The sequence below is a fragment of the Zingiber officinale genome, chromosome 9B, assembly GCF_018446385.1.
Source record: "Zingiber officinale cultivar Zhangliang chromosome 9B, Zo_v1.1, whole genome shotgun sequence".
Taxonomy (NCBI): Eukaryota; Viridiplantae; Streptophyta; class Magnoliopsida; order Zingiberales; family Zingiberaceae; genus Zingiber; species Zingiber officinale.
This window is the reverse complement of record NC_056003.1, coordinates 23406961-23429119: the sequence shown is the minus strand read 5'-3', so window position 1 is coordinate 23429119 and position 22159 is coordinate 23406961. Positions and strand designations below refer to the sequence as shown.

General features: G+C 41.1%; 1 protein-coding gene across 3 annotated transcripts; it reads left to right on the top strand.

Moving 5' to 3' along the window:
- Positions 1 to 1056: 1056 nt before the first annotated feature.
- LOC122025009 (phosphatidylinositol/phosphatidylcholine transfer protein SFH9-like) lies at positions 1057 to 12452 on the top strand. Of its 3 annotated transcripts, none has more exons than XM_042583766.1 (13): positions 1057 to 1506; positions 3926 to 4025; positions 6296 to 6562; positions 6639 to 6716; positions 6805 to 6906; positions 6977 to 7026; positions 7132 to 7231; positions 7342 to 7413; positions 7506 to 7619; positions 8541 to 8616; positions 11233 to 11660; positions 11766 to 11840; positions 12071 to 12452. In XM_042583766.1, exons 1-13 carry the CDS (start codon positions 1301 to 1303, stop codon positions 12119 to 12121), a joined length of 1719 nt encoding a protein of 572 aa, XP_042439700.1. In that variant the 5' UTR covers positions 1057 to 1300; the 3' UTR covers positions 12122 to 12452. The 3 variants fall into 3 exon arrangements, with proteins under 3 accessions (XP_042439700.1, XP_042439699.1, XP_042439701.1); XM_042583765.1 differs by having other exon boundaries at positions 7132 to 7246; XM_042583767.1 differs by lacking the exon at positions 1057 to 1506 and adding an exon at positions 1665 to 1756 and having other exon boundaries at positions 7132 to 7246.
- Positions 12453 to 22159: the final 9707 nt, after the last annotated feature.

Genomic DNA, 22159 nt, shown 5'->3' with positions numbered 1-22159 from the left:
TTTAGTTTACTTCAAAATATTTAATTTATTGAATATTTAAATTGCATTTATTCTCAATATAAATAAACATATATATGTTAAATTTCAAATAAATGGAAAGTGTATACTAAAATAAATGAAAGTAATAATTGATGCAAATAATTAATTTTATAATATTAGTTTATTATTAAACTCCATTTAGAAAATTAAAACCTTCCAAAAGAAAAACACTTTTCTCTAGAAGTCGATTATATTACGTGGCCAGCCCTCATAATGTCGCTTTAAGCATTATTTATTCATTAATTACTAGATTCTCCAAAAAGTCAAACCAGTTGACTTTTTCGAATCCCCATTCCAATTGGAAAAAGTTAGCAAGTTAGAAATATATATTTTTTAATTAATTTACAATAAAGTTTAATAAAATATATTTATTTTATTTTACTTTAAGCCACTTTTATGATTCTGCCAAGTCTTATCGACGTGGAGCTTTTATTAAAAAATTTAATTTCTGGCAACTGTAAATATTCCTTGCCTAATGCCTATCGTGCCCATCACACCACGGCAATGGATATGGAAATAAAGGGTTTTTTTTTTTATTTTGAAAAAGTATTTATTTTAATTAAATTGTTCAAACTAACAGCTGTTTTCATATATGATCGATAAATATTTATTAATTTATGAAAGGAGATAAAAAAAACTCAATTAGTAATGATAAAATAAAATAAAAATCACCGTTTATATAATATGAAATCAAATCCCAATCTCACTTGTGAGATAGATAAAAAGGTTAGTTTTTATTGTTTATCCAAACTTGGTATTTATTCCACATTCTTTAAAGACTTTTTCTATCATTTATCATAAAATAAAATAAAAAGACATTTACCTGCACCTTCGACCCGTGGCATTCGCATGTGGTTCCAATCCCACCCTTATTCTCCGAACAGTGGGCCCCTGGTGAGGGCTACAGGGCAGCAAAGTGCGTGGTTGGGTAAGTTTGAATGTGCCTAGTTGCTTGTCCGGTAATCTCGCTTCCCTTGTATAAATAAATATCTTATTATTTTGCATCTTCTTCTTCTTATTTATTTCTATCGTTTGGCTCGATTTGTTCGTGGCGACGGCGCGATTTGGCGCCCACGTGAAACTCTCCTCCGGCGCACGTCACGTCTGACTACACCGATCCAATTCCATGGCGAAGAAGAAATAGGAATTGAGAATTGATTCGATCGCCCACCGATCGATTCGGAGGTGGAAGAAGAGCGGAGCAGGTGGAGTTTGGAATCGGCCAGAGAGGAATTGATTGAAATTGAAAAAGGGGGGAAAAATGATCGCCTCTTCATCGAAGATAAGCAGCGCCTCCGGGGAGGGCGTGAGGAAGCGAAGCAGAGGGAAGCGGGTCGAGGCGCCGGCGCCGGCGCTGGCGCTGGCTCCGGCAGCGGATGAGGAGAGCACCGTGGAGGCGTTTCGGACCGCTCTTCTCGATCGGAATCTGCTGCCGCACCGCCACGACGATTATCACACCATGAGGCGGTTAGTATTCGTTGGGAATCGATCCCCTTGTCTTCCAGATTAACCTTTCTCGAATAAGATGCATGAGGGTCTTGCGTTGACTATGACGGTTGTTGATTGATGTTGATGAAGAATTAGCAACCATACCTCAAAATTAAATTTCTAGCCTGGAAGAATAGTGATTACTTGCATTTCCAGCAATCTCAATGGTTGCAAGGCGCCAGCTTTTCCTTGTTCTTAGCTCTGCTTCACCTCGCCAAAGTTATTAAAGGTTTTTTCAGTTTGTTACTAACCATTGTCAATTAAAGCGTCAGTATGAAATAGTGTTTCCTGCAACCGGTGATTTGAATACATGCTTCAAGTGAAAGGACATGACTCCTATAAGTTGATAGCTAACTCAACAAAGATACTTAGAAGCTCATATCTGAACAGAAAGGGCTTTCTTTCTCTCTTCTGATCAGATTCCATAGGTGTGCTGAAGAATTATCAGATCATAGATATTCTTTGTGGAACTAATTTTCTTTTGTAGATGGTCCCATATCCTAGATCAAGTCCACTATATTTGTGAAATGAACAAAACATAGCGGCTAGTGGCCCTTCCAATTTATGCATTTTAGGCAGCAGAGAAGTGTTTGGTAATCCATCTTACGCAGAGAGATTCAGTATTGGTGCATAGAAATGATTAGACTATTTTCTACTGTAGTTAAGACATCTAGGCTGGCAGGTGAAAGATATGCTTCATATTATCTCTCAAAGTTCCTCACCTAATAACCTATTATGGAATTAATAGTAGATCTGGACTGTGATTGGTTTGATTGCATCACATCTCTTGATTTTACATCTTTAAGTCCTCACTACTTGGAACGGATATCATGCTACTCAACAAGAACTATTGGAATTGACACAACATGAGATAAAATTAGCTGCTTTTAGCTTGAAATCTTTAATAATTTCTGGAATAGGAAGATTTCAGAATACTTTTGTATCAGATTCTGTCAATCTTATTAGTATTATTGATGAATCTCAAATTGGTAAAATGATCCTTCTACAACATTGAGATTCTTCCTTTATCCTAACGTCTGGTCTTAGGTTTCCATTTTTTGCAGAACTAACTGAGAGATAAAAATGAAACAAATCAAATGTTTTTCCTCCTATTATGATCTGGATATGAGGAATAATTCCAACTTGAGGATGCAAGTAAAGATGAGAGTGTGATCAGATAAATTCTTCATTTGCATCTGAATCCCATGATCTTCAACTGTTCGGTTGATGGTCTGAATGTTTGAATTTGCTTAGGGTTCTTCTTGATGATTAGCAATTTCAGTAGGAAAATATCACATGCCGTTTCTCCTCAAAAGCATGTGAATGAAATTCCTAATAGCTGTTTTTGAAATTAATGATTGTTATTATTATAGTCCCAGTACCCTATCAACAGAATTTTTATTTTTTTTAATTTTCCATCTTCCTATACTCGACAAGAATGTCAAATTGAGGTTCATACCGTGGTGTGAATTATCCAATCATGAATCATTTTGAATACTGAATTGAATCATAAGATTCAAGTACAAATTTTAAAGCATATTAGAAAATAATTCTACTTTATTTATAATAGCTTTGCTATCTAAAAATACATAAAATCAAATAATGTTTTATTCATTGCATGACACAACAAATAAAGTTGACATTGATTCATAACAAAAATTATATAAGTTCATATCCTTATGAAAATGTATATTGCTTATTTCATTCTATTGAGAATTAAAATGAAATGAATAATAGAAACTTTCTTGTCAAATGCTTTTGACATTGAAAAATCCTGTCATAAAATGGAAGATAAGTTTGGCATGATATGACTTCTATGTTAGTGATGATTTTGCCCTTATTGTTGTTCTATGAATCAATCTTATAAGATATATTCTTCTTAATCATTATCCAATGTCGGGCTCACATTGACTATTATCAACTTGTGCCTTAGATAAAATTGTTTCTTCTATATCATCATTCTTTTAGATTTCATCATGGTCGGCCATTTTACTTCTATTGTATAATATAAAATTCATCATTTTTATATTATTTTATAATAAGTCAGTTTAATTTCTAATATATTAGGTTTAATTTAATTTCTTAATAGATTAGATTTATTTTTCTCTCTTATTTTCTGAATTGTAAAAAATAGGATTTGTATCTAATCATTTTGAATTGAACCAAATCATTTTGGTTCTTTTCACTTCCATTCATATTAAGCATCTTATCGTGTATGAATCATGAATTACACTATTAGTCAGTTGATAAGATGCATCTTGTCGCATGAATCACATGATAAGATGCATCTTATTGTATGATACTCATGAACATTTACTTTGGACCAATTAGTCAGTTGACCCTCTTTTAATTCTTCTGATACACATTACACTATTTATTTGACCATTCGTTGCTGCAGATTTTTGAAGGCACGCGGATTTAATATTGAAAAAGCTATTCAAATGTGGACAGAGATGATTAAGTGGAGGATGGACTTTAGTACTGATACTATTTTACAAGTAAGAGTAACCAATACGATACAAATTTGATTGCCCATTGTATGAATTTGCATGTGTGAACATTTATTCTCAATCCTCCAACTTTACAGGAGAACTAACTTATTAACATGGTATGTGTCAGACTTGAAATGCATAAGTTATTAAATGGTAGGTAGTGGGTGCATTCATGTGTATGGATCGACAAAATTAACCTTATATACATACATAAAAAAAACTTCCCCATCCAATTTGGGATTTCAGGTAGAGCCTTTAATCATGACAATAAGCATCTCAACTTTAGCCTAAACTTAGCACATGTTAGGCCCAACCAAGCTTTGATAATCAGACTCTTTCCTAGTATCCATCTTACTCTCCCATCACCCTGATATTGACACTTCGAGTATGACACTGACATGCCTGTTGTTTATGTGTAAAATGTTTTTCAGAAAATAATATGCCAAACAAAAGTTTTCCTAGCTCTTCCACCTAAGTCTAAGTAACATAGTAGTTTAGTGGGAGATCCACAACAAAAATTTCTCTAGCTCTTCCAGCTGACAACTTTCCAGTCTTGGTCCTCATCAAAGTATCACAACTTAAAACTTTAGTATTTTAAAAAAACTTTCTGCCCTTCACCCTTCTAAGTCTTTGGTAGCATATTAAATATGTGTTAATTCTATAAGTTGGACTAACAAGAGTACCTCCAAATCTAATAAATAGTGGACAGCAAATTTTCTAATCTGTGTATAAAATGGCTTCCACAACAATCTCCATGTACCACTTCTTTTATAAAAATGGATGTTCACTTTTGTTTCTTGGACAAGGTCTACCAAGTGTTGAAAAAGAATTGAAAGAAGCTTCACCATGGAAATGGAACCAAAGTCTTTATCCTGTTTGAGGCACATCAGACATACTGATGCATTCTCTTTCCATCATTGATAAAAGTGATAAAAGACATGCTTTCTGACAGAAAAAATTAGGGAACAAGTAGCTTTACATGGTTTGACAGGTCACTGTGGTATATACTCCAGTTGATGCCGCCCAAAGTGCAAAAATAATAATCTTTGTTAGCTGTAGGGGGGTTCACTTTTACTGCAATTGATATTCAAATGACTTCTATGCTCCTGACTTTGATGCTAAGAAAGTTGACAACAGCTTCGCCTACTCAGAGCGCTTGGGATCTTGTTTAGCTTATGCATCATTTTTTTAACAGAATTGTTGATACAAATGTGAGTCATCCAATATTCCTGTGTCTTATCACAGGTGCAAATCTTCATTTCCTAAGTGTAGTGAGTTTCATTTTTAAATTAGAGATCCCAAGCACCATCCAATATCCTCACCTTGTGTTCATGGTTTGGTAAAACCTATATAAATATAGCCAATGTGAGCCTTTGTCACGGTAACAATTTGGTCCAACCAAACCTTGCAATATATCAGTTAATTGGAAGGTGTTAAGTTGTTTTCTCCTTTGACCCAAAGAAATGCAGGTAATTTCTTATATGATTGGTTTGTTGTAGCAATAGGATTTTGTGTGCACTCATATTAATCCGCTATCTTAGCGGCTCCCCTAGTGCCGGCCCCACGGATATGGAGGGAGGTACATGCATGTAGGCCATAGGCGCATGGTGGGGTAAGCCCCAGGTCGTCAGCTTTGAGAATCGACCCCTAGCCATTACGCCAGAGATGCCATGCGCCCACCGTCTGCGCTACGAGCGATTTTTTTGCGCACTCATACTTCTATGATTGCACAACATAATATCTTGAATCTTGATTTTAAGTGTTGTTGATGCATAATTATCATTGTATTTCATCTTAAACCTGAAACCAGTAAGTTTGTTTAACCATGAGGCATTTGAGACCAGTTCAGTTCCTTTCCTGTTTTTGAAGTGTGCATGATATGTGGTTCATGAGTATGGAGTCTCATTCAGGTCCATGTTATCGTTAGAAGCAAAATTCATCTAGGATTTGACTACGGAGGTAGCATTGAATTCATTAATGCAAGCAAAAATATCTTGAAATGGGTCAGTACTTCAAGCAACAATATCTGGAATTTTTTGTATAGAGTATATTGGGCAACCATTTATCAGTCCAGATATGATTATTTAGTCATTTATTCTTTTTATAGTTGATTGATGTTTTGTGATGATTATTGTGTGTTCTATTCTTCCCTGTTATAGAATAACCAAGTCAGTACCCACAATTTCATGAAGAAATTATCTTCAACTTTTCTAGGGTCTCTATATCTATAATTTCAGTCAGACCTTTTATTTCTTCTAACATATATTGTTATCCAGGACTTCTTGTTCACTGAATTAGATGAAGTTCTTAATTGCTATCCACATGGTTTTCATGGTGTGGACAAAGAAGGTAGACCTGTGTATATAGAAAGACTTGGAAAAGTTGACCCCAACAAACTTCTTTCTGTCACTAGTGTTGAAAGATTTATAAAGTACCATGTTCAGGGCATAGAGAAGGTCCTTGCTGAAAAATACCCAGCATGCTCTGTTGCATCTGGAAGACATATAGATACAATGACAACAATTTTAGATGTACAAGGAGTGGTATTTACTAAACTTACTTTCTATTCAAACATAACTGTTCTGTGATTTATGTATCCTGACTAGCTTGATTGCCCAGAACTGGTTAAGTGTTGGCAAGTTAGCTCGCGACGTTGTACTGAAAATTCAGAAAATTGACAGTGACAATTACCCAGAGGTGTGTTTGTCATGGTTGACAAGGACTGATTTGTTTTAATAGTTTCAGCTAAATTTGATTCTTCTGCTTAATACATTCCTCTTTGCAGATACTGTATAAGTTGTTCATTGTTAATGCTGGAAGTGGTTTCAGATTACTTTGGAACACCATCAAAGGCTTAATTGATCCAAGGACATCAGCAAAGATAGTGGTAGATTCTGTTTGATTTTTAAACTCAAATATACTTATGCGGAAATTCAGTTTCTCATATAACTGTGCAGGTACTTGGAGATGCATACCAGAATACACTACTTGAATTAATTGAGATGAGGTTTAAGTACTTACTTCAGTAGATTTGATGATATTTGTCAGTCATTTTTTGATTTTTGATTTTGTGTTAAACTAAGATGGACACATTTCTTTTCTTTGGTGACAGTCAACTACCTGATTTTCTTGGTGGTTCTTGCACTTGCTCAAAAGAGGGAGGCTGCCTTAGATCCAATAAAGGTCCATGGAGCAACCCTGATATAATGAAAGTAAGAACATTGGATGTACGTTTGTCATGGAAGTTAGTAAACAATTATTTTTATTATCTCTGGCATTCCCTCACGCTACCTTTATCATATTCTGTTTGTTTCTCTTCCAGGTAGTTCATTCAGGTAGCTTAAGCACAAGAAGTCGCAGCAGTTCATTTGGTGAGAAAAGGCTGGTTCGCCAGGTTAATTCTCTAATCATCAAGCGGCAGACAAATTTCATTATTCTAGATAATATAGTATCTTAATCATGGAAAAAATCAATCCATGGATGCAGGTTGCAATGTCCAAAAACAACAACAGTCAATCGGAATCAGGTTTTAAAGATATGGGCTTTCCTATTCAGTCTGTCTCCCAACTGGATCAACATTCAATTCCAGAGCATGAAAATGTTAGTTACCCTTCATCCCTACTTTTAGGTTGAGACTCCTTGACTGTTTGTGAGTTGTGATCTCTTTGAAACTGAAGCATGCATTGAGTTTTCTTTTTTTGCTTATAATACCTTCTAGCTTTAAGATGTTTGATTTCTGTATAAAGTTAATTTCATGATGCTTTCATGCATCATATCAGATGTGTTTATGACAAGATGAGTTGCTTGCTGCATTCTTCAAGAGAATCCAATATTATATAATAGTAGCAACTTTCAACTTCAAGTGTATGTTTTATAGCTCTTGTCACTTCCCAAACCTACCCAAACCAGTGCAAAATATTTCTTGAAACTTGATAGGTACATAGACTAGCTAAATTGATTGAAATCTAGACCCTCAGAAGTAGGCATATAAATTTTTTAATAAAGCAAGAATAACATGGGATTGCATATGCTTGTTTTTTTCATGCTTGAAATCACATTTATATTTGGGTATAACTCCATTCTCATGATCTTCTTTTTGACTGCTTTATGCAATTCGTATATAAACCTTTCTCTTTGTATTACACATTTCACTTTTGAATTTTTTTGCCATGTAAAAGGAATGTTATCACCTGAAAAATGTTTATAACGGATTAACGGGCGTTGTGATGTTATATCACCTGTATATATCTATCTATCTATCTATCTATATATATATATATATATATAATGACCAATCTACATGTTTAAGACCCTATTAAAACTGAAATGAGTTTGATTATCCTTTAAAGTTCAATTCCTTTGATTCAGTCCACAACTCATACTTTATAAACATTCCAGGGCTACAGCCAACTTCTTTTGTGATTCTGGAATAGCTACTTTATCTACTTCCTTTCAATGTATGCATGTGATTGTCTGATGATAACTGCTAACTTTGATCTATTGACGATTGAATTGTATCAGCAATCGCCAATCAAGCCAAATGAGGATGAAGCTTCCAACAGCTTATCTAGCCAAACCAAATCCTCTAGATCTGGAGGTAGTCCATTTCATAATGATGCTTGATTCACTTTTCATTTTCAATGAGTTTTAATTCTAATGGTCCTTTTAACTTGAAGTGCTACTTTTTTATTATTGGAATTGTTGAAGAATTAAAATTCATTCCAAGTATACTAATAAACACTAAATTTTTACCATAAGGTGCAATATTAAGGTCCATTATTCCATGATTAATGTTGTGAGATCAGAATGAAGGTCCAAATTTCATGTCATACCATAGAAAATGTGGCCATTTATTTATTTGGACATGCACGGATGTCATTGTAACAGTCCACATGTTAAATTTTTATTTGACTGTTTTGCAAATTTCAATTTCATTATATGAAATATGTCCATAGGGTATCTTGAAGAGGGCTTGGTAATCGTCCGGCTAGAGGAGGGTGTATAACTGGTGCCAAATTCTTACAACATCACAACTCAATTCAAAATGTTAGATAAGTGTGCATTTATAATTAATGAAAGTGATAAACTCAGTAGAAAATAAATAAACAATCACAATGTTAACATGAATGGTATAGGATGTATCGGAGACGTCAACTATGTATCGGAGACTTCAACTTCTATGTCCACTTCTCTTGTTGCATTCAGTGTGACGCCTCTAAAGCAATCCACTAAGAAAAAAACTCCTTCATAGGAGGCAATGGAATAACCCTCTACAATGGGTATGATATGCCACTACTATATATTCACAATAACCATTCACTAAGACACTCAATGGAAGCTCCCTCAACTAAACTTTCTTTATTCGTGACTTCCCTCCATCTAGACTTTCCCTAGATTGAGTCCTCCCTTGATCTGGACTTTCCCTAGAGTAAGATACACGCTCAAGTTAGACTTTGCTTAGCCAAGCTACTCACTGACTATCCTCTAGTGATCTCAATTGTACCGCCAAAATGCTTATTGCTAGACCTTTTAGTGAACGATACAAGACAAATGATTGCTTCTAGATGGGATCTAGAAGCAACCAACCTCTCAAGGTGATATGAATTGAGTACAACAGAAAAATTAACCTTTAGCCCACCCTATAGATAAAATTAAGCCTTGGTGAGGAAAAGATTATGTGAGAGAGCTTCTAAATCAAGCATAAAACCTTGGGTTTGCTTCTCAAGCTTTTGAGAACTTTAGGAATGTTACAAGAAGAACAAAAGTATTTTCATTTGAACTCTTACACCAAAAGAATCATTAAAGATACTTTAACCAAAGCCCCAATGGTCATTTGTAGGGTGCCTATTGATCTACCAAAACTTGTGGGTAAACTTAACCTTGAATTTGTGTTCATTGACACTTAACAAATAGTTTAGATCAACCCTAAAACAATCCTTAGGTCACCTCAGCCAGGTCAACCTACTAAAAACCTATAGGTCGACCTACCTTAAAGTTAGATTCCTAGACTGTATCTTAGACCAAACTAAAATATTTCTTAGGTTGACCTACCATCCTTGCAAATGTTACACATCTTTCACCTGGAAGGTTAAATGTCTAGTCAAGGCTATCTAAGTCCTAGATCGTCTCTTTCACCTGGAAGGTTTAATGTCTAGTCAAGGCTACCTAAGTCCTAGATCGTCTAAGCACTAAGATACAACTCTCTAGATAATAATACCTAGTTTTACACTAAATCCTTTCTTCATATTCATTCTACTTGAACAAACTCAAAAAATTACAATTCAACACCAGAGGTCTTCGGGTCCATCTCCAAGCTTGGTGATCATCCTTGAGATTGGAGCTCTACATAGCTCCATGCTTGATTAAGTCCATGATCAAAGTTTGATCATTTTAATTATCAAAACCACAGGACCAATGCTACATACTGAAGGAGATAATCAAATACAAACTCCTAAATTTAAACACATTGCAAAATCATCAAAACACTGATTAGACCTAATTAATTACAAGAGAAAAATCAATTTTCCAGCATACCTCACTCTATGATCCTACATAAATTCTAAGTTCATTTTGACTTTACCACTAGAAGGGGAGCCTTGGCGCAACGGTAAAGTTATTGCTATGTGACCAAAAGGTCACGGATTCGAATCCTGGAAACAGTCTCTTATAAAAAGTAGGGTAAGGTTGCGTACAATGGATTCTTCCCCGGGACCCGCATGGCGGAAGCTTCATGCACCGGGCTGCCCTTTTTTTATTCTGACTTTACCACTAAGTACATGTAACTTTCCACAAATGTTAAGGTCAGTTATACCAGATGACTAATGTGAATATTTGAATGGACGTCCAAATTTCATAGCAATGCTTAGAAGCTATGGCCATTTTGAAACATGCATGTATCTCAATGACAATGCTCCATGTAATCTTCATTCACCTTTTTACAAATTTCAATCTCATTACATAACATCTATTCTAAAGGTTATCTTGATCTTGCATGCTTTACTCTGCATCTCTCATATCATGCAGCACGTTTCCTGCATTTATAAAATATACAGGGATTAAACATAGGTTTTTTAGTTTGTCTGATATTGATCTTAGCTAAAAACGTCAACATAATCACAATGCAGATAAGCTGTGTCCCTATCTATTTGTTCTGGCATGTTTAATGCGCTTTGTCTGAATGACTTTTAAAATTTAGTGGTATTTTCCTTTGCAGATGGTCCAACTAATAATTCCACATCAAAGTACTCTTCCTCGTCATCATCATCGTCATCATCTTCATCATCATCTTCCAATTTCTTTATATTAGTGATAGGAGCTGTCAGCAACTTCATTAAGAAATTGCTTGCAATTTTGTATTTATTTTGTCACCTAAGGAATGGAGCATTGACTCTTCTTAGCATGTTGTTATCGGATCATCATAGATTAGAACCAGCAAAAACAGATTATGTCAACCACCTGCCTACACATGGAGTTGCAGCAATCAATGTTCTGCCATACTTGGAGAGGCTGCAGAAGTTAGAAGAATTAGTGAGTGAGATAAACAAGAAACCTACAAGGATCCCACAAGATAAAGACAACATGATTTTGGAGTCGCTGAACCGTATCCAGTCTATAGAGCATGACCTAAAGAAGACAAAGGATGTGAGTTCTCGACCTTTTCTATTTACTGATGATATTTGCACAATTTGAAAGTCATTATACCATATTTCATCTGTTTGTTTTATTTTTCCATTATGGGTTATGTAGGTTGTGAAAGTGACCTCACAGAAACAAGTTCAACTGGAAGAATCACTGGAGAATTTGAAAGAGACTGCTTTACAAGTAAGATATCAATCCAATTAACTGATGGGCATTTATTTCTTATACCATTTCCTTGCTAAATTGACATGAATTTCACTAATTACCGTGTTTCTTCGCAAATCTCACCCTACTCCTTTATGACAAAAATCTTGTTTTTTCTCTGTCCAACACCTGGAGGATTTCTTTGTTATGGGCCATATGGATTAATGGCTGAATCTCTATTGAAATCACATTGTTTGACCTTACTGCAGAGCAAGTCATGCTGGTTTAAGGAACCCAGAGCTTCCAGAGATACATTTTAAGCAATTATCCATTGCGAAGCTATTGTTCACATTCCTCGGCGGTGACAACTTTCTTGGTATCTTCGGTTGTTGGTCTGCTTTAACTATTTGATAGAGTGGAAGCAACACCACCTATACGTACATAGCATATGCTGAATATTATACAGAAAGGTTTATAGAGACAAGGATGATGATATCTTGAAACCTCTCTAGTTTGGTAGAAAATACAGAGAGAAGTATAACATGTGCTCTCGAGATATATAATTTTTTTATGTACTTAATGCAATTTTGGTCAGTTTTATCAAAAAAGATATTGTTGATTTCTACCTCAATTTTCAATTTATAAACTTGATCATTTGGTGCTATAGTTAATTCAAATCTGCATAACTTCCTGAGAAGCCTGAACATATACTGATCATACCAATCAAATGTACAAGCTATTTCACACGTCCACATATTTTGTTAGATTCAAAGTATTTGCGCTTATCAACTCAATTTCACATGAATTTGTTTCCTGTGAGTGGATCCTTTTGTTTCATGTTCTAGTTCTATGCTTCCTCATCGTTTTAAGTTGTATGATTTAGTGTGCATCTCTGTCGAGTTAAGGTAATTTAAAAATCAAGAATATCAAAATTAAAATGGCTTTCCAGTACAAACACAAGCATTCAGTATCTGCTTACATTAATTCTATGATCATTTACAATATGCACTTTTGATGAGTATGCTACAAATGCAAAGATCTAGCACTCTTGAAGCTCTAAAGATACTCTAAGCATAAACACAAATTTCCAAACAGCATTTGAAGTTAAACCTTGCAGTACCAACAATCATTTCCTTGTACTAATCTGGACATCATTCAAAGATGGCCAACACACGTTATAAAAATGTTCAGATAATATATCAGAGAATGACTTAGAGAGAAGATGCCATACCAAATTACCAAGATATCCAGATAGTTTTCATAAATATTGTGCAGGCGTCGGCCCTCAGGTGCGCACGCGGGTTCGCAACGTATCAATTTCCTCTCTATAGATTTGATTCCCTACATGCTTGCGTACGCGCCTGAGAGGGTTCGCACGCGTAGCAAGTTGATTGTTGACCTACCACGTGCACTCATCCCCCTCAAGCGTGCACACGTGCACGTAGAAGGGGATGTGCATAGTATCATTATCCTATATATAGAATATGGTATTGCCATATTAACGACCCCTTACTATTGTCTCACGCCATTGAGAGGTAGTTCAACATGAACCCAAATTATCAAGTACATAAGCACGGGCTAACAAAGGTGATGAAATCCTTTGTCGAGCTTCGACCCCTCGATCACTATAATCATTTCTCATGCACTTACCAACTGAATCAGCTCTGGGGTCATCTTATATAGAGATTTGATATGTTACGCACCGTCTCGTGCACACCTTCATTGTGCAACTGAGAGTCAGGGTGTCCGGAGGTGACTCGGATGCCTCGACTCACTCAGTCATGCAATACAGGCATGAAAGTAAGTATATATATATAGGGACGGAGCCACCTTAGGCTAGGGTGGGCTCTAGCCCCACTAAAAAAATAATAATAACTATGATATTAATTAATATTTTTCTTTTATCCCCATAACTAATTCATGGATCATTCCCGTGAGCCCCTATTAATCTATTTTTTTTCTCTTATCTTCAATTTCATTGGCTCAAATCGAAATTATTTTAATTTAACATAGCTAAATTAAAACCAAACCAAATTTAATGAGTTAAATTGATTATAATGATTTAAGATATTATGTTAAGAAAATTTAGGGTGCATTTGGTACGCGCGTTTTTCATTTTCATTCTCTAAAAAACGTGCGTTTTCTAGAAAACAAAAAATGACTTTTTATCCTTTTTTGTTTTTCTAGAAAACACTATCTATTTTTTTAGAAAACAGACACGAAAAATATAAATCAAACACCATTTTTCAAAAAATACATATTTTTTAGAAAAAAAAAATAAAAAAAAATGTACATATCAAACGCACCCTTATTTTTCTCATTTTCTTTTTATTTTTTCTCTCACCCATTTACGCAGCAAGCAACTCCCACCGCCTACAACGCTGACTTTTATCTCTTTTCTCTTTTTCCTTCTCTTTTTTCTCTCTCCTCTTTTTCTTTTCCTCACCGCAGCCTACTCCTTTTTCTCCCATAGATGTAATCTTCTTCTTATTTTTTCTTTTGTTTTTAAAACGCAACAGCATCAGCCCTCTCCAAATAGCAACAATTGTACCCTCTCCCAACCTTCTCCCACCGAGAAATACTTTGCTGCACTCTTTCAACTGCAACAGCAATAACAACTAGCTTTTAGCTGGGCCAACAACCGCTTCTTGTAAGATTTTATTTATCCTTTAACTAAAACAAGAATAATAGTTTTCTTCTCTACTTCTAGCCAAACCAATAACAAATTCTTTTTCTTCTTATTTTCTTTTTCATGTCTTGTCTAGGAAATGAAAATCTATTGATACAGCGAGATTACAATTCTATCTGTCAAGTTGAATTTAATTATTTCTTATAATTTTATGTTACTATCATTATTAAATATTATTTTAAATTTGCCGAGATATTTTCATATTATTTGTAGATATGAGTTTAAGCAAAGCTCGATGGCCCAAGTAAATTTCGATCATATATAGCTACACCCCTAATATATATATATATACACACGTGTGTGATCCTGTCCGAAAGTTGAGTCGATGGATGCTGGGGACGTGGCGCTCTCTGCTGACTCCGCGTATACTTCGAGATGACGTGGTCTCCGGTGAACCTGCAACAAAATCGAGTCGGGAAAGAGATCCCGGCGACGACCCTCCGACGCACAACTCAGGCGAGGGGAAAATCGAAACAGCACAACGAGGCCAAGAGTTACAGTAGATGAGAATGCATACCTCCGCCGAAGTCTGGAGGTCCTTATATAGGACCCCGGAGAGGCGCGTGCACGCTTCTCGAAGCATACCTCAGAATAGTTATGTCAGAAAAGCATGTCTGACGCCATACCACAATCGTCCGAGCATATCTCTGACTGGACAGTGGAAACTTCCACCGTACGATCCTTGGTAGGGCCCGGCCGCCGACCATGCTGTTTGTCGGCGGCAGGTGTCTCGAGAATGATATCACTAGCTGCCCTTCTTATCCTCTTCTAAGTCTTTTGTTTCTTACTGGGTCGGACGGGATGGTCGCTCGGCCTCTAGGGCGCTCGGGTATGTACACGCATTGGACCGGGCGAGAAGACCGCTCGGTCACACACTCGGACGGGAGTACGAACTGGTTGATCTGCAATTCGGCCGAGCGGATAGGCTGCTCGGCACAACGGTTCCTCTATAAGGGGAACTCGTGAGCGTCGGAAGCTCGACCCAAGGTCGAGCTATGTTCATGCCGACCTGGGATTTACTCCGGTCGGTCGGCCAGGTGACCCCCCTGAAAGGTCGGGTCCCGAATTTGATCTTGACTTTGACTCTCCCGTGTCATTGACCCCTTCCTATGTGGGCCCCCGATCCTTACCACCGGATCACGTGCCTTCCCTTCAAGTCTAGTCGAAGGAGGCTGCAAGTCCGACTGACTGGACCATTGGCCTGGTAACACGCCTGCCGTTCTACTATTGATGTTAATGTTTATCCGATCGGGAACTGCGCAAGTGGGCGATGCCGCTCGGCATGACACCTGCTGGCACTTAGAAAGTTTCGTTTGCCAGTGGTTGTCCCGCCGCCCCGACATTGGTCAATGCTGATGTCCCTAGAATCTCCCCGGAATTCGTGCAAATCCTCGCCATTAAGGCTGAGCACGCGCCCACGCCTGCGTAATGGCGCTAATTAAATGCGACCCAGTAACTTGGTGACACATGGAAACCCCGCCGCCATCGTACGACGAAGGTGCCAACATCGATGCGACATGCGATTGTTCAAATTTTACGGTCGGATGCAAGCCTCGATTCCGGTGACCTAAATCGGACGGTTTTGGCTGACCGGGCTAAACGTGTATAAGACCTCAACGCCAACTTCCGGTCCCTGTCTACTGCCTTCGTGCTTTGGTGATTCCTTTCGCTCCCGGCTCTCCGGCGAACTGTTCATTCGACGCTCCGACGAACTCTCGGCACCCTTCCCCTTGCGCTTTGCTTCCCTAGTAAGCTTCTCCATTGCTTTACCTTGTCGCCTCATTCCTTCGTTTTGGTTCTCTCTTTGTTGCTATTCTTGCGGGTTCTTCTCTGTTGAACCACCTGAAGAAACATCGAGTCTTCCCTTCTTCGGTCATGGCCAGCACATCGGATCCCTCTCCTGGTCTCTGGTACCAAGCGATGGAGAGCCGATTCGACTCGGGGGATGCCTGTAATTTGATCAGGACCTATGACCTCCCTTCCGACCTCAAGCTTACCCTGGCCGAGCCATCCAACCGACCCCATGACCCGCTGATCGGCACGGTTACTTTCTTCCGCGACCAATTCGTAGCCGACCTTAGGTTTCCTATTCACCCCTTCATCCTAGAAGTGTGCAACTATTTTCACATTCCGCTCGGCTAGCTCGTACCCAATTCTTTTAGGCTGCTGTGCGGTGTAGTGGTGCTCTTCCGGACGTACGACATCCCCCTCAAGCCTCAAATCTTTCACTATTTTTACTATCCCAAGCAGTCCGAGATCGGCACCTTCCTATTTCAATCGCGGATCGGCTTGGTCTTCTTCGACAAAATGCCTACCTCCAACAAGCATTGGAAGGATCATTTCTTCTTTTTGAGTTTTCCCGAGCCGCCACCCTTCCGAACCCAATGGCAAACTTCGTTGCCGACTCCCCCCGACCTGAAAAGGTACCGAACGAACATGCCTTTCTACACGCGGCTAATCTGTTGGCCGGGTTGAAGCTGGACATCCATAAGCTGTTGCCCGAGGGGATGATGTATCTATTCGGGTTAAGTTCGATCCGAACGCGACTTCCGAACGGTCCTGGTAAGAAATAACATTCTCTCCGTTCCTTTGAGTCTAACTGATTTCTTTTTCCTTTCTCGCAGCCGAGACCATGATGAAATCGGTGGTGTTCGACAAGCTGAAACGCAAGGCCGCCGAGATAGAGGCAGTTGCCGCGCAGGAGGTGGAGAAACTAGGCATCACCCCGATCGGCTCTCACGAAGGTGAGAGTGAAGAGGTGCAGATGGCGGGCGAGGTGTCTGCCGCTCGAACGGTCACCACTGATGCAGCCGGGGAGACCGCTCCATCGAGTGCGCAACCGACCACTCGGCCCGAGGAAGTCGAGTCTGCCGACGATGAGCTTCCGTTGGTCAGGCGCAAACATTGCCGAACGGGCACCCCAACCCGCTCGGCCACCTCAGCCGTTCACATGTCCGAACAGATGGGTGATCCTCCAAGCCCTACGTCTGTGGAAGCACTGTCGTCTGACAGGACCCTATCTCAAGGAAACTGACCTTTCGACCCCGTCGCCGCTCAGCCTCTTAGCGAGTTTCCTCTAGCTCGCCGGATAATCAAGCGATCTCTTATTCGCTTTGAGCCGGCGGCCAATTTTCCGCCCCATCCGCGTCCGCTCAGTCTACTCCGGGCCGGCACAGGACTATCAAGGCTTTGCTCCACCTGCCGATAGAGGAATATTTGCAGAAGGCTGAATAGCCGTCGAGCCCCGAACACTTGATAACCATTCGGGGGGCCCTCGCAAAAGTCTGGGAGGATGCCCGAGCGCGCATGGGCGTGATGCCACCTGGGCTGCTCGGCAACAGCTATCTGCAACAAACTACCGGGGTAACTCTTACAAGCCTTTATTTATTATCCCACGTTCGGTATTGACTATTCTTTACGTTTTTAACCGAATCGCAGCATTGGGTGGAAAGTATAGTGGTCTGCCATCGCTTAGCTTTCCTTGAGGAGCAAATTCAAAAAGCTCAAGGTTTCTGGTGGGACTTCTCTTCAAGGCCCTTCTTATGCCGAGCTGAAGACCGATCTGAATAAGACCAACAAACTGCTGGAGGCCGAAAAACACAGATCCTCAAGCTTGCAAACCATGGTGGACCGGCTTGAGACCCAGGTCAAAACATATGACAAGAAGATAACTTTGGCCACCAACAAGAAGAATCAAGCCATCACCGACCTGGAGACGAAGAATGCTGAGGCCCGGGCGCTTGAGGTGAAAGTCAACGAGTTGACCGACCTGCTGACCACCGAGAAAGACGGACGTTCGACGGAGGTGGCCACTCTTCAGAGTGATCTGAAGACCCTTCAAGACGCACTAGAGGCCTCCCGAGCTGCCTTCAAAGAATATCAGGATTCCGAGCCGAGCCGGGTTGCTGTCATGCAGCAGAACTACATCCGCTCGGAGAAATTTGTGGAGAAAACCTGTGATCGGCTTGTCCACGCATTTGAGTTAGCCATTACTACCACGGTCAACTACCTGAAGGCCAAGGGCCAACTTCCTGAGGACTTCACTATTCCCGTCCGGGACCACGCTGATCTTCTAACTACGATTCCGGATGAGGTTTTTAATTATCTAGAGTGAAGTCGTGGCTTATGTATTGGCCGCTCGGCCTATCTCATTTTGTATGTTCGCCTTTTTTTGTTTAATGAATTTTCCTTATTGCTCTTCTGCTGTGTGTATTCGTGCGGGTTATCTGCTCCTTTGATCTTCGCCGAATTCGTGGGAACATGCATCTTTTGATTTCCGAACTGCCGCTCGGCAATCGAGTACAAGACCACTTAAGTCTTGTTAAGCTTAAGCGATGCCTTGGCTGAATCATTACATATGCCGATCGGCGACAAGCCGACTTTTTAATAGCCGCTAGTCCGGCTCTGGGTTTTACATCGCCGCTCGGGGGGTTTATAGTCGCCGGTCCGACTCTGGGATTTAACGTCGCCGCTCGACGGTCTTCGGGCCGGGGGGTTTATAGTCACCGGTCCGACTCTGGGATTTAACATCGCCACTCGACGGTCTTCGGGCCAGGGGGCTTATAGTCGCCGGTCCGACTTTGGGATTTAACGTCGCCGCTCGACGGTCCTCCAGCCGGGGGGTTTATAGTCGCCGGTCTGACTCTGGGATTTAACGTCGCCGCTTGACGGTCTTCGGGCCGGGGGGTTTATAGTCGCCGGTCCGACTCTGGGATTTAACGTCGCCGCTCGACGGTCTTCGGGCCGAGGGGTTTATAGTTGCCGGTCTGACTCTGGGATTTAACGTTGCCGCTCGATGGTCTTCGGGCCGGGGGGTTTATAGTCGCCGGTTCGACTCTGGGATTTAACGTCGCCGCTCGACGGTCTTCGGGCCGGGGGGTTTATAGTCGCCGGTCCGACTTTGGGATTTAACGTCGCCGCTCGACGGTCTTCGGGCCAAGGGGTTTATAATCGCCTGTCCGACTCTGGGATTTAACATCGCCGCTCAACGGTCCTCATTCGGCCTAAATCGCTCGTATCCTTGGTTTTCTTTGATTTTACTCCTACGGTCAAAAGATACAGAAGGATTGAACGTTATGAATTACAATGACACACCTTTCACCCAGCTCGGTACGACTGGAGATGATTTGCACTCCACGGTCGTTCTAGCTTCCGTCCGTCTTCATCCTCGAGGTAATAGGCGCCCGAATGGAGCTTTTCTACAATCTTGAACGGTCCAGCCCAAGGAGCTCCCAGCTTGGTCACATCGCCGACCGGCTTGACTTTCTTCCAGACGAGGTCGCCGACCTGAAAGGATCTTGGAATTACTCGTCTATTGTAGCTTTGCTTCATCCTCTGCCGGTACGCCATCAACCGGACGACGACCTTGGCTCACGTCTCGTCCACCATATCCAGCTCCAAATGCCTCCGCTCAACATTGTTCTCGTCGTAGACTTGGATCCGGTCAGATTCTACCCCGACTTCTACTGGGATGATGGCTTCTCCCCCATACACCAGGTGAAAGGGGGTCGCTCCTGTTCCCTCCTTGGGCGTCGTTCGGAGCACCCATAATACCCCGGGCAGCTCATCTACCCAACTGCCACCTTCATGGTCGAGCCAAACCCGAAGAACTCGTAAGATCTCTCGATTGGTGACTTCAGTTTGCCCGTTACTCTGGGGATACGCTACGGAGGTGAAGGCTTGCTGGATGTCGTACCCCTCACACCATTCCCTGAGTTGCTGACCTGAGAACTACCTCCCATTATCGGAGATGAGTCACCGCGGGATGTCGAACCGACAAATGATGTGCTGCCAGATGAATTTTTTGACCATCTGCTCGGTTATTTTAGCTATTGGTTCGACCTCGATCCACTTAGAGAAATAGTCGACTGCCACTAATAAGAACTTCCGTTGCCCGGTCGCCATTGGAAATGGTCCCACAATGTCCATGCCCCATTGATCGAACGGGCAGGACACCGTGGATGTCTTTAATTCTTCCGCGGGATGATGTGAAAAATTGTGGTACATTTGGCAGGATAAGCACGTGGCGACTGTCTGGGCGACGCCCTCCTGTAAAGTTGGCCAAAAGTAGTCGGCCAAAAGAATATTCCTCGCCAACGAGCGGCCGCCCGGATGCCCGCCACATGAGCCTTGGTGTACCTCTTGCAAAATATAGTCTACATCCTCCGGGCCAACACATTTAAGCAGAGGCCTGGAGAACGTTTTATTGTAGAGCTGGTCGCCAATGAGGATGAACCAACCAGCTCTCCTTCTGAGCAGATGCGCTTCCGACCGATCAGACGGCGTTGCTTCTGACTTCAGAAACTCTGTTATAGCTGTTCGCCAGTCATTTGGAAATGTGAGCCCCTCCTTCCGGTCGATGTGGGCGACCAGAGACACCTGCTCGACTAGCTGCTCGATGACGATCGGTGATATTGAGTTGGCTAGCTTAGCCAGCTCATTTGCAGACTGATTCTCCGCTCGGGGGATCTTCTATATCACCACCTCTCAGAAATCGGCTTTCAGTTTGGCGAAGGCTTCCACATAAAGCTTGAGCCTGATGTTGCTTATCTCAAATGCTCCCGAAAGTTGCTGAGCAGCCAACTGTGAATCTGAATGAATCAAAACATTGCTAGCTCCCATATGCCGAGCGGCCTGCAACCCTGCTATTAGTGTAGGACCGTTGGGCCGGCTAGGAGGGGGTTGTTGGATAGTCGTGTAGAATAAAACAAACAACCCTTCCTCGAACTCTTTAAGCTAACACTTGTATATATAAAGTAAGCAGATAAACTAAAAGCATAAAGAAAAAGCGAGGCACAAAAGGTTTACTTGGTTACAACCAAGAAGGTTGTTAATCCAAGGAAGATTAAGCTCACTAAAAATCTCCTTCAGGCGGAGAAGCCTCGTACAACGTTGAAGTGCAGAAAACAGAAGCTCAACTCTACACTAAAGCTTACAAGCGTTGAAATTACAATTCAGAGTACGTTCAAAGCTTCTGGACCAAGGCTATATTTATAGCCTTGGTCGGGGCGCCTGGAAGGGTTCCGGGCACCCTGGGGGGGCTAAATTTTATCCCCCAATGTTCAGATCGAGTTTTGACTCGATCTGGTCAAAATACTGGGTCCGGGCGCCCGGAAGGGTTCCGGGCACCCCGGGCTGCTCCGGGCACCCAGGACTGTTCCGGGCGCCCCGAAGCCCAAAGTCAACCAACGTTGACTTTTTCATCCGGGGACCACTGCTCCGGTTTGGTTCGGCTCGGTCCGGGTCTTCTACTCCGGATCCGCTTGCTTGGGTGATCTCTGCCATCCGGAAAAGGGCTCACCCGAACCCAAGTTCCGATCTTCTCGAGCAGGCTTCCCTCCGGCTTCTCATCCCTCGGAATCGCTGCGTGTTTCCTTCTCGTCCGCTGGCGTACTCATCCGCAGGCTTCGTCCCTCGGACACACCGCGTGCAGTCCTTCTCGCTAGCTGCGTCTCTTGCTCCCCGAGCAATCTTCCGCTCCGGCTTTCGTCCCTCGGAATCATCGCACACTTCCTTCTCGTCCGCCGGTGTACTCTTCCGCAGCACCTCGTCCCTCGGACTGCCGTCCTTCTCGCTAGCTGCGTCTTCAGCTCGACTACCTGTGTTCCTAAGCTCCTGCACACTTAGACACAAGGTTAAATACACAGGACCTAACTTAGCTTGTTGATCA

What these genes read in the sequence shown, in the direction of transcription:
- LOC122025009 (XM_042583765.1), top strand. Translation starts at nt 1,301, where the DNA reads ATGATCGCCTCTTCATCGAAGATAAGCAGCGCCTCCGGGGAGGGCGTG. An exon ending in TGAAAGTAAGAACATTGGAT is followed by an intron (nt 7,247 to 7,341) that starts GTACGTTTGTCA and finishes TTTCTCTTCCAG; the next exon opens with GTAGTTCATTCAGGTAGCTT. An exon ending in ACCTAAAGAAGACAAAGGAT is followed by an intron (nt 11,661 to 11,765) that starts GTGAGTTCTCGA and finishes TGGGTTATGTAG; the next exon opens with GTTGTGAAAGTGACCTCACA.